This window comes from Sprattus sprattus (assembly GCF_963457725.1).
Source record: "Sprattus sprattus genome assembly, chromosome: 1".
In the NCBI taxonomy this organism is placed as follows: Eukaryota; Metazoa; Chordata; class Actinopteri; order Clupeiformes; family Clupeidae; genus Sprattus; species Sprattus sprattus.
Genome location: NC_137920.1, coordinates 76,932,711 through 76,950,210, shown reverse-complemented (window position 1 = coordinate 76,950,210; position 17,500 = coordinate 76,932,711). Strand labels below are relative to the sequence as shown.

General features: G+C 44.9%; 1 protein-coding gene across 1 annotated transcript in view; it reads right to left on the bottom strand.

Moving 5' to 3' along the window:
• sez6a (seizure related 6 homolog a) overlaps nt 1-17,500 on the bottom strand; it is a gene marked incomplete at both ends in the record, with an annotated part of 135,562 nt that overhangs the window by 21,718 nt on the left and 96,344 nt on the right. The window contains 2 exons of the mRNA XM_080833578.1: nt 986-1,154; nt 4,306-4,491. Of these exons, the coding sequence (XP_080689704.1) occupies nt 986-1,154; nt 4,306-4,491 (355 nt within the window). The remainder of the gene's footprint in view (nt 1-985; nt 1,155-4,305; nt 4,492-17,500) is intronic.

Genomic DNA, 17,500 nt, shown 5'->3' with positions numbered 1-17,500 from the left:
AAATCATTTGAAGTGAGTTAAATCTCCCCATCCTTTCTCAACCCCTACCTCTCTGAGCTCTGCATTAACTTGGGAATTATGTGTGTGTTTGTGTGTGTGTGTTTGTGTGTGTGTGTGTGTGTGTGTGTGTGTGTATGTGTGTGTGTGTTTTGAAACTTGCCCTTGTGTAAACTGTCTTACTTCTGGTTGGTCGGGTTGTCATATAATTAGTGAGGTGGTCACCCATGAGCAGCTCAGAGAGTGGGACTGAGAAGCTCAGGCAGGGAGTGTGAACACTGCCAGCTACCTACAATTCCTTTCAGTCAGGGCCAATGTCTCATAGAAGGAAGCTTGGAACCTGTTATCTACCAGTAGTTGCATTTGTTTACGGCAAACTTAAGATAGAAATACACACAAAGGTCAGTAGTTCAAAGGTCAGGTAGTTTAAAGGTCAGGTAGTTTAACGACAGTATCTACCTATTAGCATGTTTGCCCTGGGCCAGTGCCTCAAAGTAAAAACATATACAGCCTTCCAGAGTTGACCATACATAGCCTTCCATAGGTGACCATACATAGCCTTCCATAGTTGACCATACATAGCCTAGTCTTCCATAGGTGACCATACATAGCCTACAAAGAACTTGGAACTTGGTTCTCATCCATCATTGTCTTCGGCCAGGGCCTCATTTCCAAAATAAAAAAGCACTTATTCATTAAAGAGAAAAGCCTCAGGTTTGATTTGCTTTCATCTCCGAGGATGCACCATGGCTCAACCCTTGGAGTTGCTCAGTGTTAGCGTAAGCTTAGGCTACCAGGAAGTGGGAAAAGGCCATTTATACAGTGCTGCTGAGTGTACCTGTCGTCAGTGTTAGCGTTAGCTTAGGCTACCAGGAAGTGGAAAAGGCAATTCATACAGTGCTGCTGTGTATACCTGTCGTCAGTGTTAGCGTTAGCTTAGGCTACCAGGAAGTGGAAAAGGCAATTTATACAGTGCTGCTGTGTGTACCTGTCGTCGTCCTCGGCCAGGGCCACCTTCTCAAAGTGCACATGGAGCCTGTGGCCCTCAGGGGCCTCCAGGACCCAGTGGCAGGTCAGGTTGTTGCTGTAGTTGCCTGGAAACCCGGGAGAGACCAGCTGACCCAGCGTTGCGTTCTTAATCATTCCTCCACACGAGGCTGGGATGATGAGAGAAAGAGAGGGAGAAGGATAGAGAGAGAGGGAGAAGGAAAGGGAGAGAGAGAGAGGGAGAAGGAGAGAGAGAGAGAGGGAGAAGGAGAGAGAGAGAGAGGGAGAAGGAAAGGGAGAGAGACAGAGAGGGAGAAGGAGAGAGAGAGGGAGAAGGTGAGAGAGAGCGGGAGAAGGAGAGAGAGAGAGGGAGAAGGAGAGAGAGAGAGGGAGAAGGTGAGAGAGAGAGGGAGAAGGAGAGAGAGAGGGAAAGAGAGAGGGAGAAGGAGAGAGAGAGGGAGAAGAAGAGAGGAAAAGGCATCACATGTGTATTCTTTGTTTACTTTATGGACTTTCTTTATTCCATTTTACCAGTCCTGCTTTTGGTCTAATGGCCCTTCCTACAGCCTCATGACAGTATTATGTCTTTTTAATTGTGTGTGTGTGTGTGTGTGTGTGTGTGTGTGTGTGTGTGTGTGTGTGTGTGTGTGCGTGTGTGTGCGTGTGTGTGTGTGTGTGTGTGTGTGTGTCTCTGTGTCAGTGTGTGCCAGTGTGTGTGTGTGTGTGTGTGTGTGTGTGTGTGTGTTTTATTATGTAAAACCCAAGAAACTTGTTTGTCCACACTAAAGCAACGACTCATACATCCAGGGAATTAAGAATGAAATACAGCAAACACACACCCGAAGGGATGGGGACAACTTCACTATTAACTTCTGGCTTTGGAACAGATCTAGCCCAGATTAGGCCAAGATGAGGCCCAGATTAGGCCCACATCAGAAGCGGATCAGAGCCAGGTCATTAGCCAGATCATTAGTCAGTCAGCTGTAATCTGGTTTGTCCCCCTGCTACACAAAGTGTTTTACCAATGTATTGTTGACAACATAAATACAACAATAACAGTCTGCAATGCAGCAAAAGCTGCATACTTTTAGCATATTTACAATCTATATGCTAATGTCACATATGTATGCTAATAGGGAAGTATAATGGATATTGCAAATAACAATATGTAAATAATAAACATCAGGGTCTGCAGAGCTATGATGGAGTGGCAGAGTAGATCTGGAGTTATAAACAGTGTGACTTGTTCATATTCACAGCTATTGGCAACGCGCTTAAGATTCAGGCTATAAAAATCGATCAAGATTTTACGGCCACCTCCAGTCAGCCTAAACAGGGGGGGGGGGGGACCAGAGACCTCCAATGGGTGCACAGCAGAGGAGGACCTTTAATTAACATCTGCGGTCAGAGACACACCCACCCATCACTCCCACTGGGCTATGGGCACAGGGCTGGCAGCATATGCATGAATATGACAGAGCAGGTGAGATGTATTCACAGTCTGTTCCTAATTCAACCAACAGCATCAGCATTCCTGTTGGGATGCAGCGCACGCTAGCTTTTCCTTACGCTAGAGCTGAGGACACACAGATGACGGTAGAGCACCGTCACGAAGAGGAACACCACAGCTCATACAACAACAACTCAACTGAACTGTAGACTAACGTTAGCACAGGTCAACACCACACCTCCTAATGAAGAGAAGCACCACAGCTCATACGACAACACCTCTACTGAGCTGTAGACTAACGTTAGCACAGGTCAACACCACACCTCCTCATGAAGAGAAGCACCACAGCTCATACGACAACAACTCAACTGAGCTGTAGACTAACGTTAGCACAGGTCAACACCACACCTCTTCACGAAGAGAAGCACCACAGCTCATACGACAACAACTCAACTGAGATGTAGACTAACGTTAGCACAGGTCAACACCACACCTGCTCATGAAGAGAAACACCTCAGCTCATACGACAACACCTCTACTGAACTGTAGACTAACGTTAGCACAGGTCAACACCACACCTCTTCATGAAGAGAAACACCACAGCTCATACGACAACACCTCTACTGAACTGTAGACTAACGTTAGCACAGGTCAACACACACCTGCTTCTGTCTCCTCACTACAGACCCTCAGTATATCATCCTTCTAAAAGTTTAAAGCTAAAGTAAACTCCTCACAGCATCAGTACATCATCCTTCTAAACGTTTAAAGCAAAAGTTAAACTACTCACTGCATCGTTTTAAAAGACATGTGGACACTTAAGGAGGGTTTAAATCTCCTAGAAAGTGAAAGTGGAGTGAGTGACAGCTGTCACTTAACACATCATTTTATTTTTCATCGACTTTTACTTTCTCACATCTTCATTGGTCAGAAATCCAAACACTGCCAGAAACCTTGAATTTGAATATTTATTCAGACGTGGCACGGTGGGAATGAAGCCCATCTGTGTGTGTGTGTGTGTGTGTGTGTGTGTCTGTGTGTGTGTGTGTGTGTGTGTGTGTGTGTGTGTGTGTGTGTGTGTGTGTGTGTGTATGTGTGTATGGGTGGCATATTGTGGATTTTTATTCAGCTTTATTTCATTGGGCCTTTACGAGTCAACAAACCATCTGGTAGACTCTGATACCATCTCTCTATCTGCTGATGACAAGGAAGGCCAAGAGGCTCAGGTTTGTGGCCAAAGGTAGGGTTAACTGAAGCATATGTTCACAGTTTAGAGTTAAAGAATAGTTGACAAGTGTGTTAAAGTTTTTGTGTGTTTGTGAAAGACTGTTTCTTGACTATCAAATGATAAACCATTAAAATAAAGTGCCACTGCCGTTTCAAGTACACTGCAAAAAATGCCCCTCTAGATTTAAGACAAATAATTACATATTTAAGCAGGATTTTGCTTAAAACAAGCAAATTTGGCTGCCAGTGCGTTAAGCAAATTTGGCTTGTTAAGATTTCTTAAAATAAGTAATATTTGCTTGAAATAGGTACAAATAACCTTACCAAGAAATCACTAGGTAAGTACAATTTAGCTAGAAACAAGACCAACTCGATTTTTCATCTCAATATAAGAGTAATAACACTAGGTTAGAAAAGCATTTTTTGCAGTGTACATACTGTACATACATAAATACATACATACATACATACATACATGCATACATACATACATACATACATACATGCATACATGCATACATACATACATACATGCATACATACATACATACATACATACATGCATACATACATACATACATACATACATACATACATGCATACATACATACATACATGCATACACACATACAGACCCTTCTTACCCTGGCATTTGGGCTCTCTGCCCGTCCAGTAGGGGGCGGTGGCGTTGCGGCAGGTGAGAGAGGAAAAGCCCTGGAGCTGGTAACCGGTCAGGCAGAAGAAGAAGGCCTCCCCTCCAACATTGAGGCTGCTGACTTTCACCCCACCATTGGCTGGCCTCTTCGGCAGACCACAGCTCAGCACAAAGGCTAGGAAGAAACAGAGTAGAAGACGGACAAACTGTAAAACGCCTTTGGTCAGATTTCATTCATGAGTAAGAAACACATTTGATGTAATAAAGACTTCAATCACACGTCAAATGGAGCAAATGGCAACAAACTTGAACTTGAATGAATGTTCACACAGGATAGTGTTTTCATGATTTTTTTATTTTTTTTATTTAACCCTTGTTTTACCAGGAAAAGTCCCATTGAGCCACAATGGCTCTTCTTCCAGGGAGTCCTGGCCAAGAGTGGCAGGCAGCAAGTGAAAACATTAACAGAAAATACAAGGACAGAGGACAAAACTAACAGGACCACAGACAGAAAACAAAGTACAGAATCACATAGAAAAACTAGACAATTCTCACTAACACAATTGATAGTACCATCAAGGACAACCTGATAATTGAATGTTCACACCAGTGTTGGGAAAGTTCACTTTCTACATGAACTAGTTCAGTTCATAGTTCACACATTTTAAAATGAACTAGTTCAGTTCATAGTTCATAATTCAAAAAATTTGAACTAAGTTTACAGCTCCAAAAAATGAACTAGTTCAGTTAATTTTTTCAATTTGTTGCGAGCTAAAAAAAAGTCTAAATCTCTATATGTCTATATTTCGTTCATCAGGCAATAATACAGAACGTTCAGTTCACGTTCACCAAAATTATGAACGAGTTCATGAACTTTCGTTCAATGAACGCGTTCAGGTACAACACTGGTTCACACAGGACAGTGTTTTCATGATCGACCTAAGAACTAATGTTCACACAGGACGGTGTTTTCATGATCGACCTAAGAACTAATGTTAACACAGGACAGTGTTTTCATGATCGACCTAAGAACTAATGTTCACACAGGACAGTATTGTCATGATGGACCTGAGAACTAATGTTCACACAGGACAGTATTGTCATGACGGAGCTGGGAATGAATCCGTTTCCTTGCAGTGACATTAACCGAGGTGCCACAGGCCTGGATGCAGACACTTCCCTGGACACACAGGCCTGGATGCAGACACTTCCCTCGACACACAGGCCTGGATGCAGACACTTCCCTGGACACAGCGTCAGTGTCGTTTGTGAAGACAGATAGGCGCTCCCCCTAGCTGGTGTCCTTCTGGCTCTCTTAAACTCAATGAACATCAGCCAGACTGGATGGCAGCAAATGTTAGTTCTCCGGCATGACAGATTGATGTGGCCTTGTCAGGGATGGAGGCTCTGGGCTAAGTGACGCCTCCTCCTCCCTGCCAGCTCTTCCATTCCCCCTCAGCGCTCCTTCCCTTGTCCTTCACCCCTCCGGAGCACTCATGTGTCCTCCGGCACATCTCATGAGTAGTGGGTTACACACAGTGGTGTAGTGGTCCCTGGAGAAGTGGGTATACTCTTAATATTGCAATTTTTTTAAGCAGCCCGTACAGCACAGGATAAACGCCCTGTTTTGAGAAGTGGGTATACGCCATGCTGACTGAATAATAAGTGGGTATACTCCGTATACCTGCATATAGCCTGGAATACACTAGCCTGGCCATTACCAGCCTGTGACTCCATTTCATTCCGTCTTTCAGTCTGGCAAAACGCTATGCATTTTCGTTTCCGAGATGAGCGGGTGCTTAGCTTGAGGTTTAAAATCATTGGAGTTCCCTTAACCAATCAGCAACGTTTAGTAAGCATTCGGTAGATTAAACTCTTCCCAAAGCCAGTTGGGAGAAGAGCTACGACGTCCTTTCCAATCATAAAACTTACAAGAAAATACTCTTGTTCTCCTTTTCATTTTCTGATGTTCTCGAGAGTTGAGACAACTTTTCCGATAGCTTTTCGTGTCTTTTCCTCCAAGGCGAGTTTTGCGTCACAGCTCTGAACTGTTCGCTGATTGGTCCTACAGGATTTTGAGTCCTGGAGACGATTGTCAACGGGGTTGGGCCAGACTGAGTATGAGCTTGAAATCAATTCAGGCGGAAACACGTAGGCTGGTGTCACCAGGCTAGGAATACACCACTGGTGCCACAACTACTACAACTACAGCGCTATATATCGCCACACTCACATTGGAACAGCATGGTACACCTGGGAGCACACAGATGTTGTTATATTGTCTTATATTTTAAAATGGTTCCAGACTTTATTGTATTATAAGTATGCCACAGTATAACATATCAGTTAGCTATGTGTTAGCTACCCTAACCCTCATCTAACCCCAATTGTAAATACATACGCAATAAGTCCTTGTTATTCAAAGAATTATACTATAGTTAGAGAGTAGAGACCTCGTAACAAGGCTATGTACAGTGGCCCTACAGTCCCCCATGGGTTTTTAATTAAAATGCCTAGATGCCACAAGCTGAGATTTAATTTAATATTCGATATGGTATGTAAGCCGATGGCTCCACCTGTCTAATCTGCCTGTAACATTTGGGGGGGAAATGTTTAATTGATTACACAATCAGATGAGCCACATGATCCTTTTGGATGTAATTTTTAAATACTCGCTTGGGGCAAACTGTCCTTGATTTTTGATGTTCAAGGTCAACAACAATTTATTAAATCATAATTTCAACTTCTTAATTACCACTTCTGAAATCCCTTTCACGGATTCACTCTCTCCCCTTCCTTTCATCATGGTGTATAAAATCCAACACTTAAACCTGTTTTAAAGTGCACTATAGCTTCTAATGGACAATAAAAAACCGCACATAATTTAATCTGTCCTCTCTTTAAAGAACATCTTCATGCACATGACAAAAGGGCATCTCTTTCCAAATGTAGTTAGAGTTACAATGATAAAATGTACTACAACAATAACTCAAGGCTATGAATTGGACTAGACAAAAGCCTTTTTAACGGATGAATGTGCTATGTAAGTTTCTGAAAGGGAATCTGGTGCAGTAGGAGAAAGAGAGCGAACGTGAACAATGGGACCTGTAAAAATGCCCTTTGCATTCCACACACATCGGCGGCCCTGCTGTCTTGACCAGTTGTCAGCGGTAGACTCCTCTATCTTTTCCTAACAGACCGTTAAGGGCTGATTTCTATTCTAGTGGTAGTGAATTGTGCCATTTATTGTTGCACCAATGGTGTGGCTTCAGGCTATTGTAGCAGCATTGATTTTCACTTTACCAGGCTCTCTCTCTCTCTCTCGGTCTCCGTCTCAGTCTCCGTCTCTCTCTCTCTCTCGGTCTCCCCCTCTCTCTCTCTCTCTCTTTCAGTCTGTCTCACGGTCTCCCTCTCTCTATCTCGGTCTCCCTCGCTCTCTATCTCTTTCAGTCTCTCTCTCTCTCTCCCTCTCTCTCTCTCTCTTTCTCTCTCTCTCTCTCTCTCTCTCTCCCTTACACACCATAACCCAGCCTGGTGAATTCAGCCTCTGTGATGAAAAGGGCTCTTTTCCACGCCAGTAAATCGGCACGGCGGGGGGGAGGAGGAGACCAGGCACCCCTGGTCGTCCATTGAGACACCACTGTAGCTCTAGTTCTAATGAACCTCGGTGTTGTCATTATGAGTAGAGGGTTTAAACCACACACATAAACACACACACACACACTATATATCCCATAGTATATATAGGCACCCCTGGTCGTCCATTGAGACACCACCGTAGCTTTGATTCTAATGAACCTCGGTGTTGTCATTATGTCTTTAATGGGCCCCCATCTCTCCGCATCCTTCCCCATCCAGTACAGTGGCGACGGCTGGAGGCACGTCTTAATGTCGCAGCAATCTCACGGGAATTAAGAAAAAGGGCCGCTAGTCGTGTGCTGTTTCCACAGCGTCGGGGCGTTTTCCACACCATAAAGTCTGATTGTTTTGCTATTACAAGTAATGAGTGCGGGCGCAATGGGCCGCGCTGGGTTTACTGCGGGGCTGCAGACAGCAGATGCTAATCAAAGCTCCTCTGTTTTGTTTGCCCACTGGAGGATCTGTCTGATGCAGACGGAAGGTTGACTTAAGGTGTTTGTAGAATCCGATCAGTCTAATCGGCTGCGTTAATAAGCACATTGCCGATAAGTGTAAATATGGTCAAGGCATAAGTGTGGAAACGCTGGGCAGAGAGCTGGATGTTTATTGGTCCATAGTGTGGAAACAAGGTGAAACTCTGTACTTGTAGCGTCTGCTCAGCACCCTCCAGAGAGCTTCCACACAGCCTACATTTGCACATTGCCTGTTCTGCGTGGGTTTCGTGTGCGCTCAAGTGTCTTAATAAGCTGCTGGATCAATACGTAGGCTCTCCGTCTGACATTTTACCGACCCTGGTTTAAAATACTCTTACATTCCATCCTGGGGGCATCACTCCACCAGGCAAAGAAAGAAAGATTTCACAAAGCGCTTATCGTAAAGACATCATTGTAATATGCAACTGATCCAGAAAGAATGAATACAGCTGTGTGCCTTGCACGGCAACCTTCCGACGAGAACCTTACTATTGATCCGGCTGCGCTCAACTCATTTGTCTAGGAACAGCAGCGGGAATGAAACGAGTGCCTGTAAGTACGATTAAAGGTCTTGTCAGACCTGACGAGCTGTTGTGCCGAGTCACTCCTCCTGAACAGGCTTTATCTAGCCCCTGACCACTGGGACTATGTGTTTAACCCGACCGCATGAATATCGATGAATCACAGTCCGTTGTGTTACTGCTCTCCCTTGCCTGACTTAATGTCTCTCCCCGCCGAGAACAATATTGATCTTCGCGCGTAATGTTTTCACCGGAAAGCCATGGAGCGGAGCCTGCGGGTGCTTTAAATCACGGCTCACGGAGTGGTGAGGCGAAAAACTCACTCCACCCGTGCCTCCGTCCAAAGGGCTCGCTCCGACTGCCCACGCGCTGAATCTGGTCGCCCCTGCAATCCCACGGCACACAATCAAGCTGCACCTTGACTTGATGCCGGGGCTATTTTTCCACGAGGAGGCCGGCGCGCGTGTGTGTGAGGGCAATTCTGATGAGCGCTAGGCGCTCGGCGACGGGGGGGACAAAGAGCACTTCACATGGAATACACAAGTTGTTTAGTGTGTGTGCTGGTGTTCACCCTCCTAGTGTAGTCAAGCGATGTTTCAGAGAGCCATCTCTCCTGCTCATTCCTTCTCTCTTCTCTGTGTGTGTGTGTGTGTGTGTGTGTGTGTGTGTGTGTGTGTGTGTGTGTGTGTGTGTGTGTGTGTGTGTGTGTGTGTGTGTGTGTGTGTGTGTGTGTGTGTGTGAGTGTGTGTGTGTGTGTGAGTGTGAGTGTGTGTGTGTGTGTGTGTGTGTGTGTGTGAGTGTGAGTGTGTGTGTGTGTGTGTGTGTGTGCTCAGACTGGGTGATAACAGCAGCTTCTCTCATTGGGTATGCGCATGGCGTGCCCCTCCCCCGGGGACATGACACAGGTGCTGCCCCTGGTTCCCTGACACACTGGGGTCCTTTATTAACACTGCTGTATATTACATGATCTCATACAAGATGCATCCTCCCCTTTGGCCTTGTGGATGCATTCATTATACCCCCGCCCCACCCCCCCCCTCCCTCCCTCTCACTCCAGCAGGCTCTATTCTACCCCCCCCCCCCCCATCACTCCAGCAGTCTCTATTCTACCCCCCTCCCCCCCCCCTCACTCCAGCAGGCTCTATTCTACCCCCCCCCCCCCCCGTCACTCCAGCAGGCTCTGCTAAGGATGGATGTAAAGTATAGGGTGAAATAAAATATGAATACTGAATAGAGTGCAGTACGTGCAGGGGACAGACACACACACACACACACACACACACACACACACACACACGCACACACGCACACAGAGAGAGAGAAACAAAGCAACAAAATAAACTAAAAGTATAAGCAAACATGGAAAAAGGATAGTCAGACAGAAAGCAACAGTGAAAATGACTGAGGCCATAAATGAAGTATGTTAGCTATATCATAGTTGACTGTCCTTTAAGTACTGTGACATTCTTAAAGAAATGTCAACTTACAGATCCAGGCCTTCTAATGGCTGTTTCATACATCAGGAATCAGAGCTTCTGATCCAGGCCTTCTAATGGCTGTTTTATACATCAGGAATCAGAGCTTCTGATCCAGGCCTTCTAATGGCTGTTTTCTACATCAGGAATCAGAGCTTCTGATCCAGGCCTTCTAATGGCTGTTTCATACATCAGGAATCAGAGCTTCTGATCCAGGCCTTCTAATGGCTGTTTTCTACATCAGGAATCAGAGCTTCTGATCCAGGCCTTCTAATGGCTGTTTCATACATCAGGAATCAGAGCTTCTGATCCAGGCCTTCTAATGGCTGTTTTCTACATCAGGAATCAGAGCTTCTGATCCAGGCCTTCTAATGGCTGTTTTCTACATCAGGAATCAGAGCTTCTGATCCAGGCCTTCTAATGGCTGTTTCATACATCAGGAATCAGAGCTTCTGATCCAGGCCTTCTAATGGCTGTTTTATACATCAGGAATCAGAGCTTCTGATCCAGGCCTTCTAATGGCTGTTTTCTACATCAGGAATCAGAGCTTCTGATCCAGGCCTTCTAATGGCTGTTTCATACATCAGGAATCAGAGCTTCTGATCCAGGCCTTCTAATGGCTGTTTCATACATCAGGAATCAGAGCTTCTGATCCAGGCCTTCTAATGGCTGTTTTATACATCAGGAATCAGAGCTTCTGATCCAGGCCTTCTAATGGCTGTTTTCTACATCAGGAATCAGAGCTTCTGATCCAGGCCTTCTAATGGCTGTTTCATACATCAGGAATCAGAGCTTCTGATCCAGGCCTTCTAATGGCTGTTTTCTACATCAGGAATCAGAGCTTCTGATCCAGGCCTTCTAATGGCTGTTTTCTACATCAGGAATCAGAGCTTCTGATCCAGGCCTTCTAATGGCTGTTTTCTACATCAGGAATCAGAGCTTCTGATCCAGGCCTTCTAATGGCTGTTTTCTACATCAGGAATCAGAGCTTCTGGTGGGCTTCGCTTGATAACAGGATCATTTGCATGCATGACAAGGTAAGAGCAAACATTCAAGTGTGAAAGCAAACGCGAACGCAAACGCAAGCCCAAACGTCTGCCCATTCTCTCAGGCTTTCCTAAAAGCCGTCATTACCCTGTCATTTCTAGGTCTCTAAGTGATTTTCAGATATTAATTACAGCAAACTGAGATCCAATTCCTGCCGGAATGTTCCTGTATGCTCGTCATGGCCCATATTTCACACACCATTAGGAGGAGACGCCGTAATCTCACCAACCACGCCGACGAGAACAAATGAGAAAATATCAACCGCAGTGGTGACAGTCGCCTCAAATTTCGCTCTCCAGGCTTTCAATTACGTGTCATGTGTGAAGGTTAGACGCAGATAATGGCTCCCTTGCGGGGCTGCAGTAATGTATCAGGAACAAACAGATATATTTTGCAGCAGAGGGATATGACAAAAGCGGTGTGTGTGAGAGTGTGTGTGTGTGTGTGCTATGTGTGTGCTATGTGTGTGTGTGTGTGTGTGTGTGTGCGCGTGTGTGTGTGTCTATATGTGTGTGTGTGTGTGTGTGTGCAATCTGTGCATGTGTGTGCGTGTGTGTATATGTGTGTGTGGGTGTGTGTGTGTGTTTGTGCATGCACGCAGGCGTGTGTGTGTGTATGTGTGTGCATGCATTAGTCATTAAAAATCATACTATGAAAAAACCCATGACTAAACGGTACGATTTGCAACAACAGAATCTACTACTTTTGTCAGATTATTGCTAAGCTTTGCATTTATGAGCCATCATAGTTGCAGAACAACAGTGCCTTTCAGACACCTGTTGAAAGCGATTTTGTTCGAAGCAAGATTCAACGCCAATAAAGCGTTCAAACGAGACCATGGTGCTTTCAGTACCTCCAACAGTGCTGGAACTCAACAGGGAAAACACATTATGACATGATTGCCCTTTGCACTGCGGCGAGCTGAAATCTCAGCTTTCAAGATCCAATAACGGTGAGTCTATAAAGGGAGAGGAAGCAGCTGTTGTCAGACTCATACTGGCATGAATAACCTTATGATCCATGAGTGAGACACACTCCACAGGAGTTCTTTATTTGACAAACAAGGACAACATGACACAGAACACTATATTTTCAATATAGTTATGTACAGTGGTGTAGTGGTACCTGGAGAAGTGGGCATACTCTTATTTTCTTAAGCAGCCCATACAGCACAGGATAAACGCCATGTTTTGAGAAGTGGCTAATACGCAATGATGACTGAAAAGTGGGTATACTCTGTATAACTGCGTATACCCTGGACTACACCACTGGTTAAGTAGTAGTATTGAAGGGATAGATGGTGATTTTGACTGAACTTAGCTAAGAGCAGCTAGCAGCTAAGAAATGTCTAAGTAAGACTAACTTCTCTACTAAGAATTCTGATTTAAAATACATTGTATCTTTCAGCTGCAAAATCTATCTATCTGCATCTAAATACTCTTCAAAATAGCTTGCTAGTTTTCCAGCCTTTGTCGACATCAGAGAACTAGCTACCATACTCTCCTTCATTCAAGGGCACTGGTGCATTTCACGATCCTGTGTAGTCAAGCGCTTGTTTCAGACTGAGAAGAGGCATCTTACTCTCAGCAGGGACGTGCACAGGAGTGGGCTAAGGTTGCTCCGGCAACTGCCCGTTTGCCCTTCTCGACTGAGGTTGCCCCTCCTAAGGAAATATATATCAAGGGAAGGGGATATACGCAGATTTACATGTTGCCCCTCTTTTCCAGGGCAGAGCAACTGCCCTTCAAAATTCCTGTGCATGTCCCTGAGAAGAGTTAGTCATATTTGTTGACAAGAATTCAACCCAAGCGTTAGTGACGTAGTTGATAACGTTACTGTTGATCATCTGTCCATCATCGTATAAAGCCCGCCCTGACAATTTGATTGGCTGTCGTGTTTTTGGTCGGGCATAATTTCTCCCCAACGGAACTGTCAAGCTAAAAAGGCACCGGATGCCTAAAAGAGCCCGGGTGATGTAATGTTGACATTCGAACGACTCTTGAGTGACAGTTGCTATGCCAACGCCAATACGTCACCCGGGTTCTTTTATTCCTCATAACGCGATTTACTTCAGAGCATCTCGCATTGAACTTCGCTACCTGAGACCGGCTTGCTTGTATTTGACCTACAATAAACCAACCAAAACAACCATGTGCTTGATGTTTGACTTTGGTAGGAAAGTTGTTGATTCGCTAGTTTATTATAGTATCAAAGTAAGCACATTCCATCACCTAGCTCGTGCTAGTGTAACGAGCTATCTTGGTAGCTTGACGCTATTCATCTGTTGTTGTGCTTAAATTAAGAAAGTCCTTAATGTGTTGTGATTTTTAGACATATCTGACGGCACCCTCAATTACATTTCAACAAAACAGGGCATTGTTTGCACAAAATTGTACTAAAGAACAACGGGGGATTGCTAGCTTTGATATGCTAGCGGACATTGCTAACTTACAGAATACCAGCAGGCAGGTGTAGCTAAAACTTTTTATTCGCTTAATATTGTGCCTAAACGAATACTATGTACCCCGACACTTTTTGGCTTTCAGTCAGAGAGTCTCAAGAGTTGTTCGAAAGCCATCAGCTACGTTTTAGTCGCTTAATATTGTCGCACAAAAGGAGGAATTGCTATTAGCAATATAGATGCTAGTTGATATGTGTATACTAACAGGAGGCCGGCAGCCAATATTAAGCGTGTAAAAAGTACCTGATGGCTTTCGAACAACTCTTGAGACTCTCTGACTGATAGCTAAAAAGTGTCCGGGTGCATAGTGTCCGTTAAGGCACAATATTAAACGACTAAAAAGTAGCTGATGGCTTTCGAACGACTCTTCAGACTCTCTGACTGAGAGCTTCAAAGTGCCCGGGTGACGTATTGGCGTTGGCATAGCAACTGTCACTCAAGAGGCGTTCGAAAGTCAACATTACATCACCTGGGCTCTTTTAGAAACCCGGTGCCTTTTTAGCTTGACAGAGCGATGCCAGACCGAACTTCCAGACCTCAAATATTGTGGGCGGGGCTAAGTTCGGTCTGGTATCAAGCGCTTGTTTCAGACTGAAACTTCTCCTGCTGAGGAGGAGAGGCATTTCTGCTCTCGCCATAGTCTGCTTCATGCGGTTGCTTTTCCTCCTCCAGATTGGGCTGAAATGAAACAAACAGACCAACGGTTTCTCAGCGCACACACACACTCCTCTGTCTCACCGGTCTGTCTCGCCGGCTGCCGTGTGTGTGGCGGCCTGTGAGAGCTCAAATTGGATTTGGATTGAAGCACACTGAAGCCTTGAGTGAGTGTTTTCACTGGAGTGAGAGAGAGAGAGATAGAGAGAGAGAGAGAGAGAGAGAGAGAGCACACTGAAGCCTTGAGTGAGTGTTTTCACTGGAGTGAGAGAGAGAGAGATAGAGAGAGAGAGAGAGAGAGCACACTGAAGCCTTGAGTGAGTGTTTTCACTGGAGTGAGAGAGAGAGAGAGAGATAGAGAGAGAGAGAGAGAGAGAGAGAGAGAGAGAGCACACTGAAGCCTTGAGTGAGTGTTTTCACTGGAGTGAGAGAGAGAGAGAGAGAGAGAGAGAGAGAGAGAGAGAGAGAGAGAGCACACTGAAGCCTTGAGTGAGTGTTTTCACTGGAGTGAGAGAGAGAGAGATAGAGAGAGAGAGAGAGAGAGAGAGAGAGAGCACACTGAAGCCTTGAGTGAGTGTTTTCACTGGAGTGAGAGAGAGAGAGAGATAGAGAGAGAGAGAGAGAGAGAGAGAGAGAGCACACTGAAGCCTTGAGTGAGTGTTTTCACTGGAGTGGCTCTCATTGGTGAGTCCAGTGCACCCGTCAGCAGGAGACGGATGTGACAGGAACGTGACAGGAAGCTCCCGGGGGTCCAGCCAGCCTGCAGAGCTGCTGCCACCGCTGGTGTGTGTCATCGCCTCTGAGGCTTCCTGTCACGTCGTGATTTTCACAGAGTAGCTGCGGACTGCTAGACACTCTCTGGGCTTTTTGATGTGGCTTTAAAGGAGGTCAAATACTCTCTTCCATACACTATAGCAGTGGTTCTCAACCTTTTTTCAGTGATGTACCCCCTGTGAAATATTTTTTGAGCCAAGTACCCCCTAACCAGCGCAAAGCATTTTTGATTGAAAAAAAATATGTAATATACAGCGCTATGCCATCATTGTCTGATTTATTAAACTGTCAACACTGAAGATCGAACATTGTTGCATTGAACTGAGGGCGTTTGCAATTACATTTTAGTAAGAAACTTGTGCTTGTGCTTCACTGAAAATCTTTGTCAGTCTTGGTGACAGGGAGACAACTGCTGTGATCAAGCTCTTCTGCACAGTCTGTTTCTCTGCTTTTTTTGATCACAGTCATTGCAGAGAAAGAGGCCTCACATAAATATGTGGAGGCAAAGGGTAGCTGCTCCAAAGCGCTCTCTCCCAGGTCAGGGTGCTCCTGTGTGAGTGTGGATGTGGCAAACTTCATCTGGAAGCCACGGTCAGATGACACTTCCAGGAGTGTTTCCAGATTAGTGACAGGTAGCTTACTTCCACATGCTTCGGACAAGAGAAATGGGGTTTTCACCCAATCCAGCTGTGTAGACTTATCCTCCATATCAGGAAAGTAGGAAATTGAAAATTAAATGTTTTAACCAAATTCGTCAAATGTCCCACGATGTCCAACTTGACTGGAGCTCTGTCCACATCCTCACTAGAGAGAAAATCATCCATCTGAGGAAAGCAGATAATATTCCCCTGTGCAGAGGCTCTTCTCCACAGCTCTGCTTTCTTCAGGAAGCCTCCCACCTTGTCATACAGTTTTAAAATGCTGGTGTCCTTTCCCTGCAGATATATTCAGTTCGTTCAGTTTGCTGAATATATCTGCCAGATAGTACATATTTGCAACTGTGTGGCATGCGGAGATCTGTGCTCAATCATAAAGGTGTGTACTTCAGATCGTAAAACCCACAGCCGTTTGAGTATTCTCCCTCGAGAGCCAACGCACTTCTGTGTGCAGTAGGAGTTGTGTGTGTTCAGGTCCCATGTTTTCGCGAAAACAATTGCGCTTATAATACAGTTACTTGCCAAAACGATAGAAGACATTCCTCCAGAATACCTCTTTTTAAAGAGTTTGTTGCCATTTTGTGATTTCCGCTAAGAAAAAAATTGTTTTTCACACAAATGCATACCAACCTTCTGACTTCAAGTTTCAATGACCTTCCGTTACGTCACTACTTGCGGAAGGATACTTGCGGAATGAATGAAAGAAGCAAAAAAACCTGTTGCCAATGGCAGCGGTCATAAACTTTTCGCAGTGTGAATCAAGAAATTACAAACCTGTGAACGTAGACATTTAACCCACATATGGATACAAATCAACAGAATTTTTAGGAACATTCTGAAGAGCCGTATAATAACTATTTTTAACGGATTTTTGAATGGAGGCTAATTTTAAATATATCTTTAAAAAATCTCACGTACCCCCTGGACTACCTTCACGTACCCCCAGGGGTACGCGTACCCCCGGTTGAGAACCACTGCACTATAGAGACTTGAGACATTTTTATTGTTTTGGTGCTATAGAAATAAAATTGAATTGAACTATAGAAGCAGGGCCCAGTAAATATATTCAGTCCAGAACTAGGGGCCTGATCCAGGAGATTCACACCAGATGGGTCGGACCAGTTCCACAGCAAGCCTCTACGATCTAACTCTCCCACTCCAACTCCAAGCCATGGACCAAACGTTATGATGCTAACCATGCTAAACAAAACACGTTGGCTAACATTATGACGCTAACCCCGCTACACTAAACACGTTGGCTAACATTATGACGCTAACCCCGCTACACTGAACACGTTGGCTAACATTATGACGCTAACCCCGCTACACTGAACACGTTGGTTAACATTAAGACGCTAACTCCGCTACACTGAACACGTTGGTTAACATTATGACGCTAACCCCGCTACACTGAACACGTTGGTTAACATTATGACGCTAACCACGCTACACCTAACACGTTGGTTAACATTATAACGCTAACC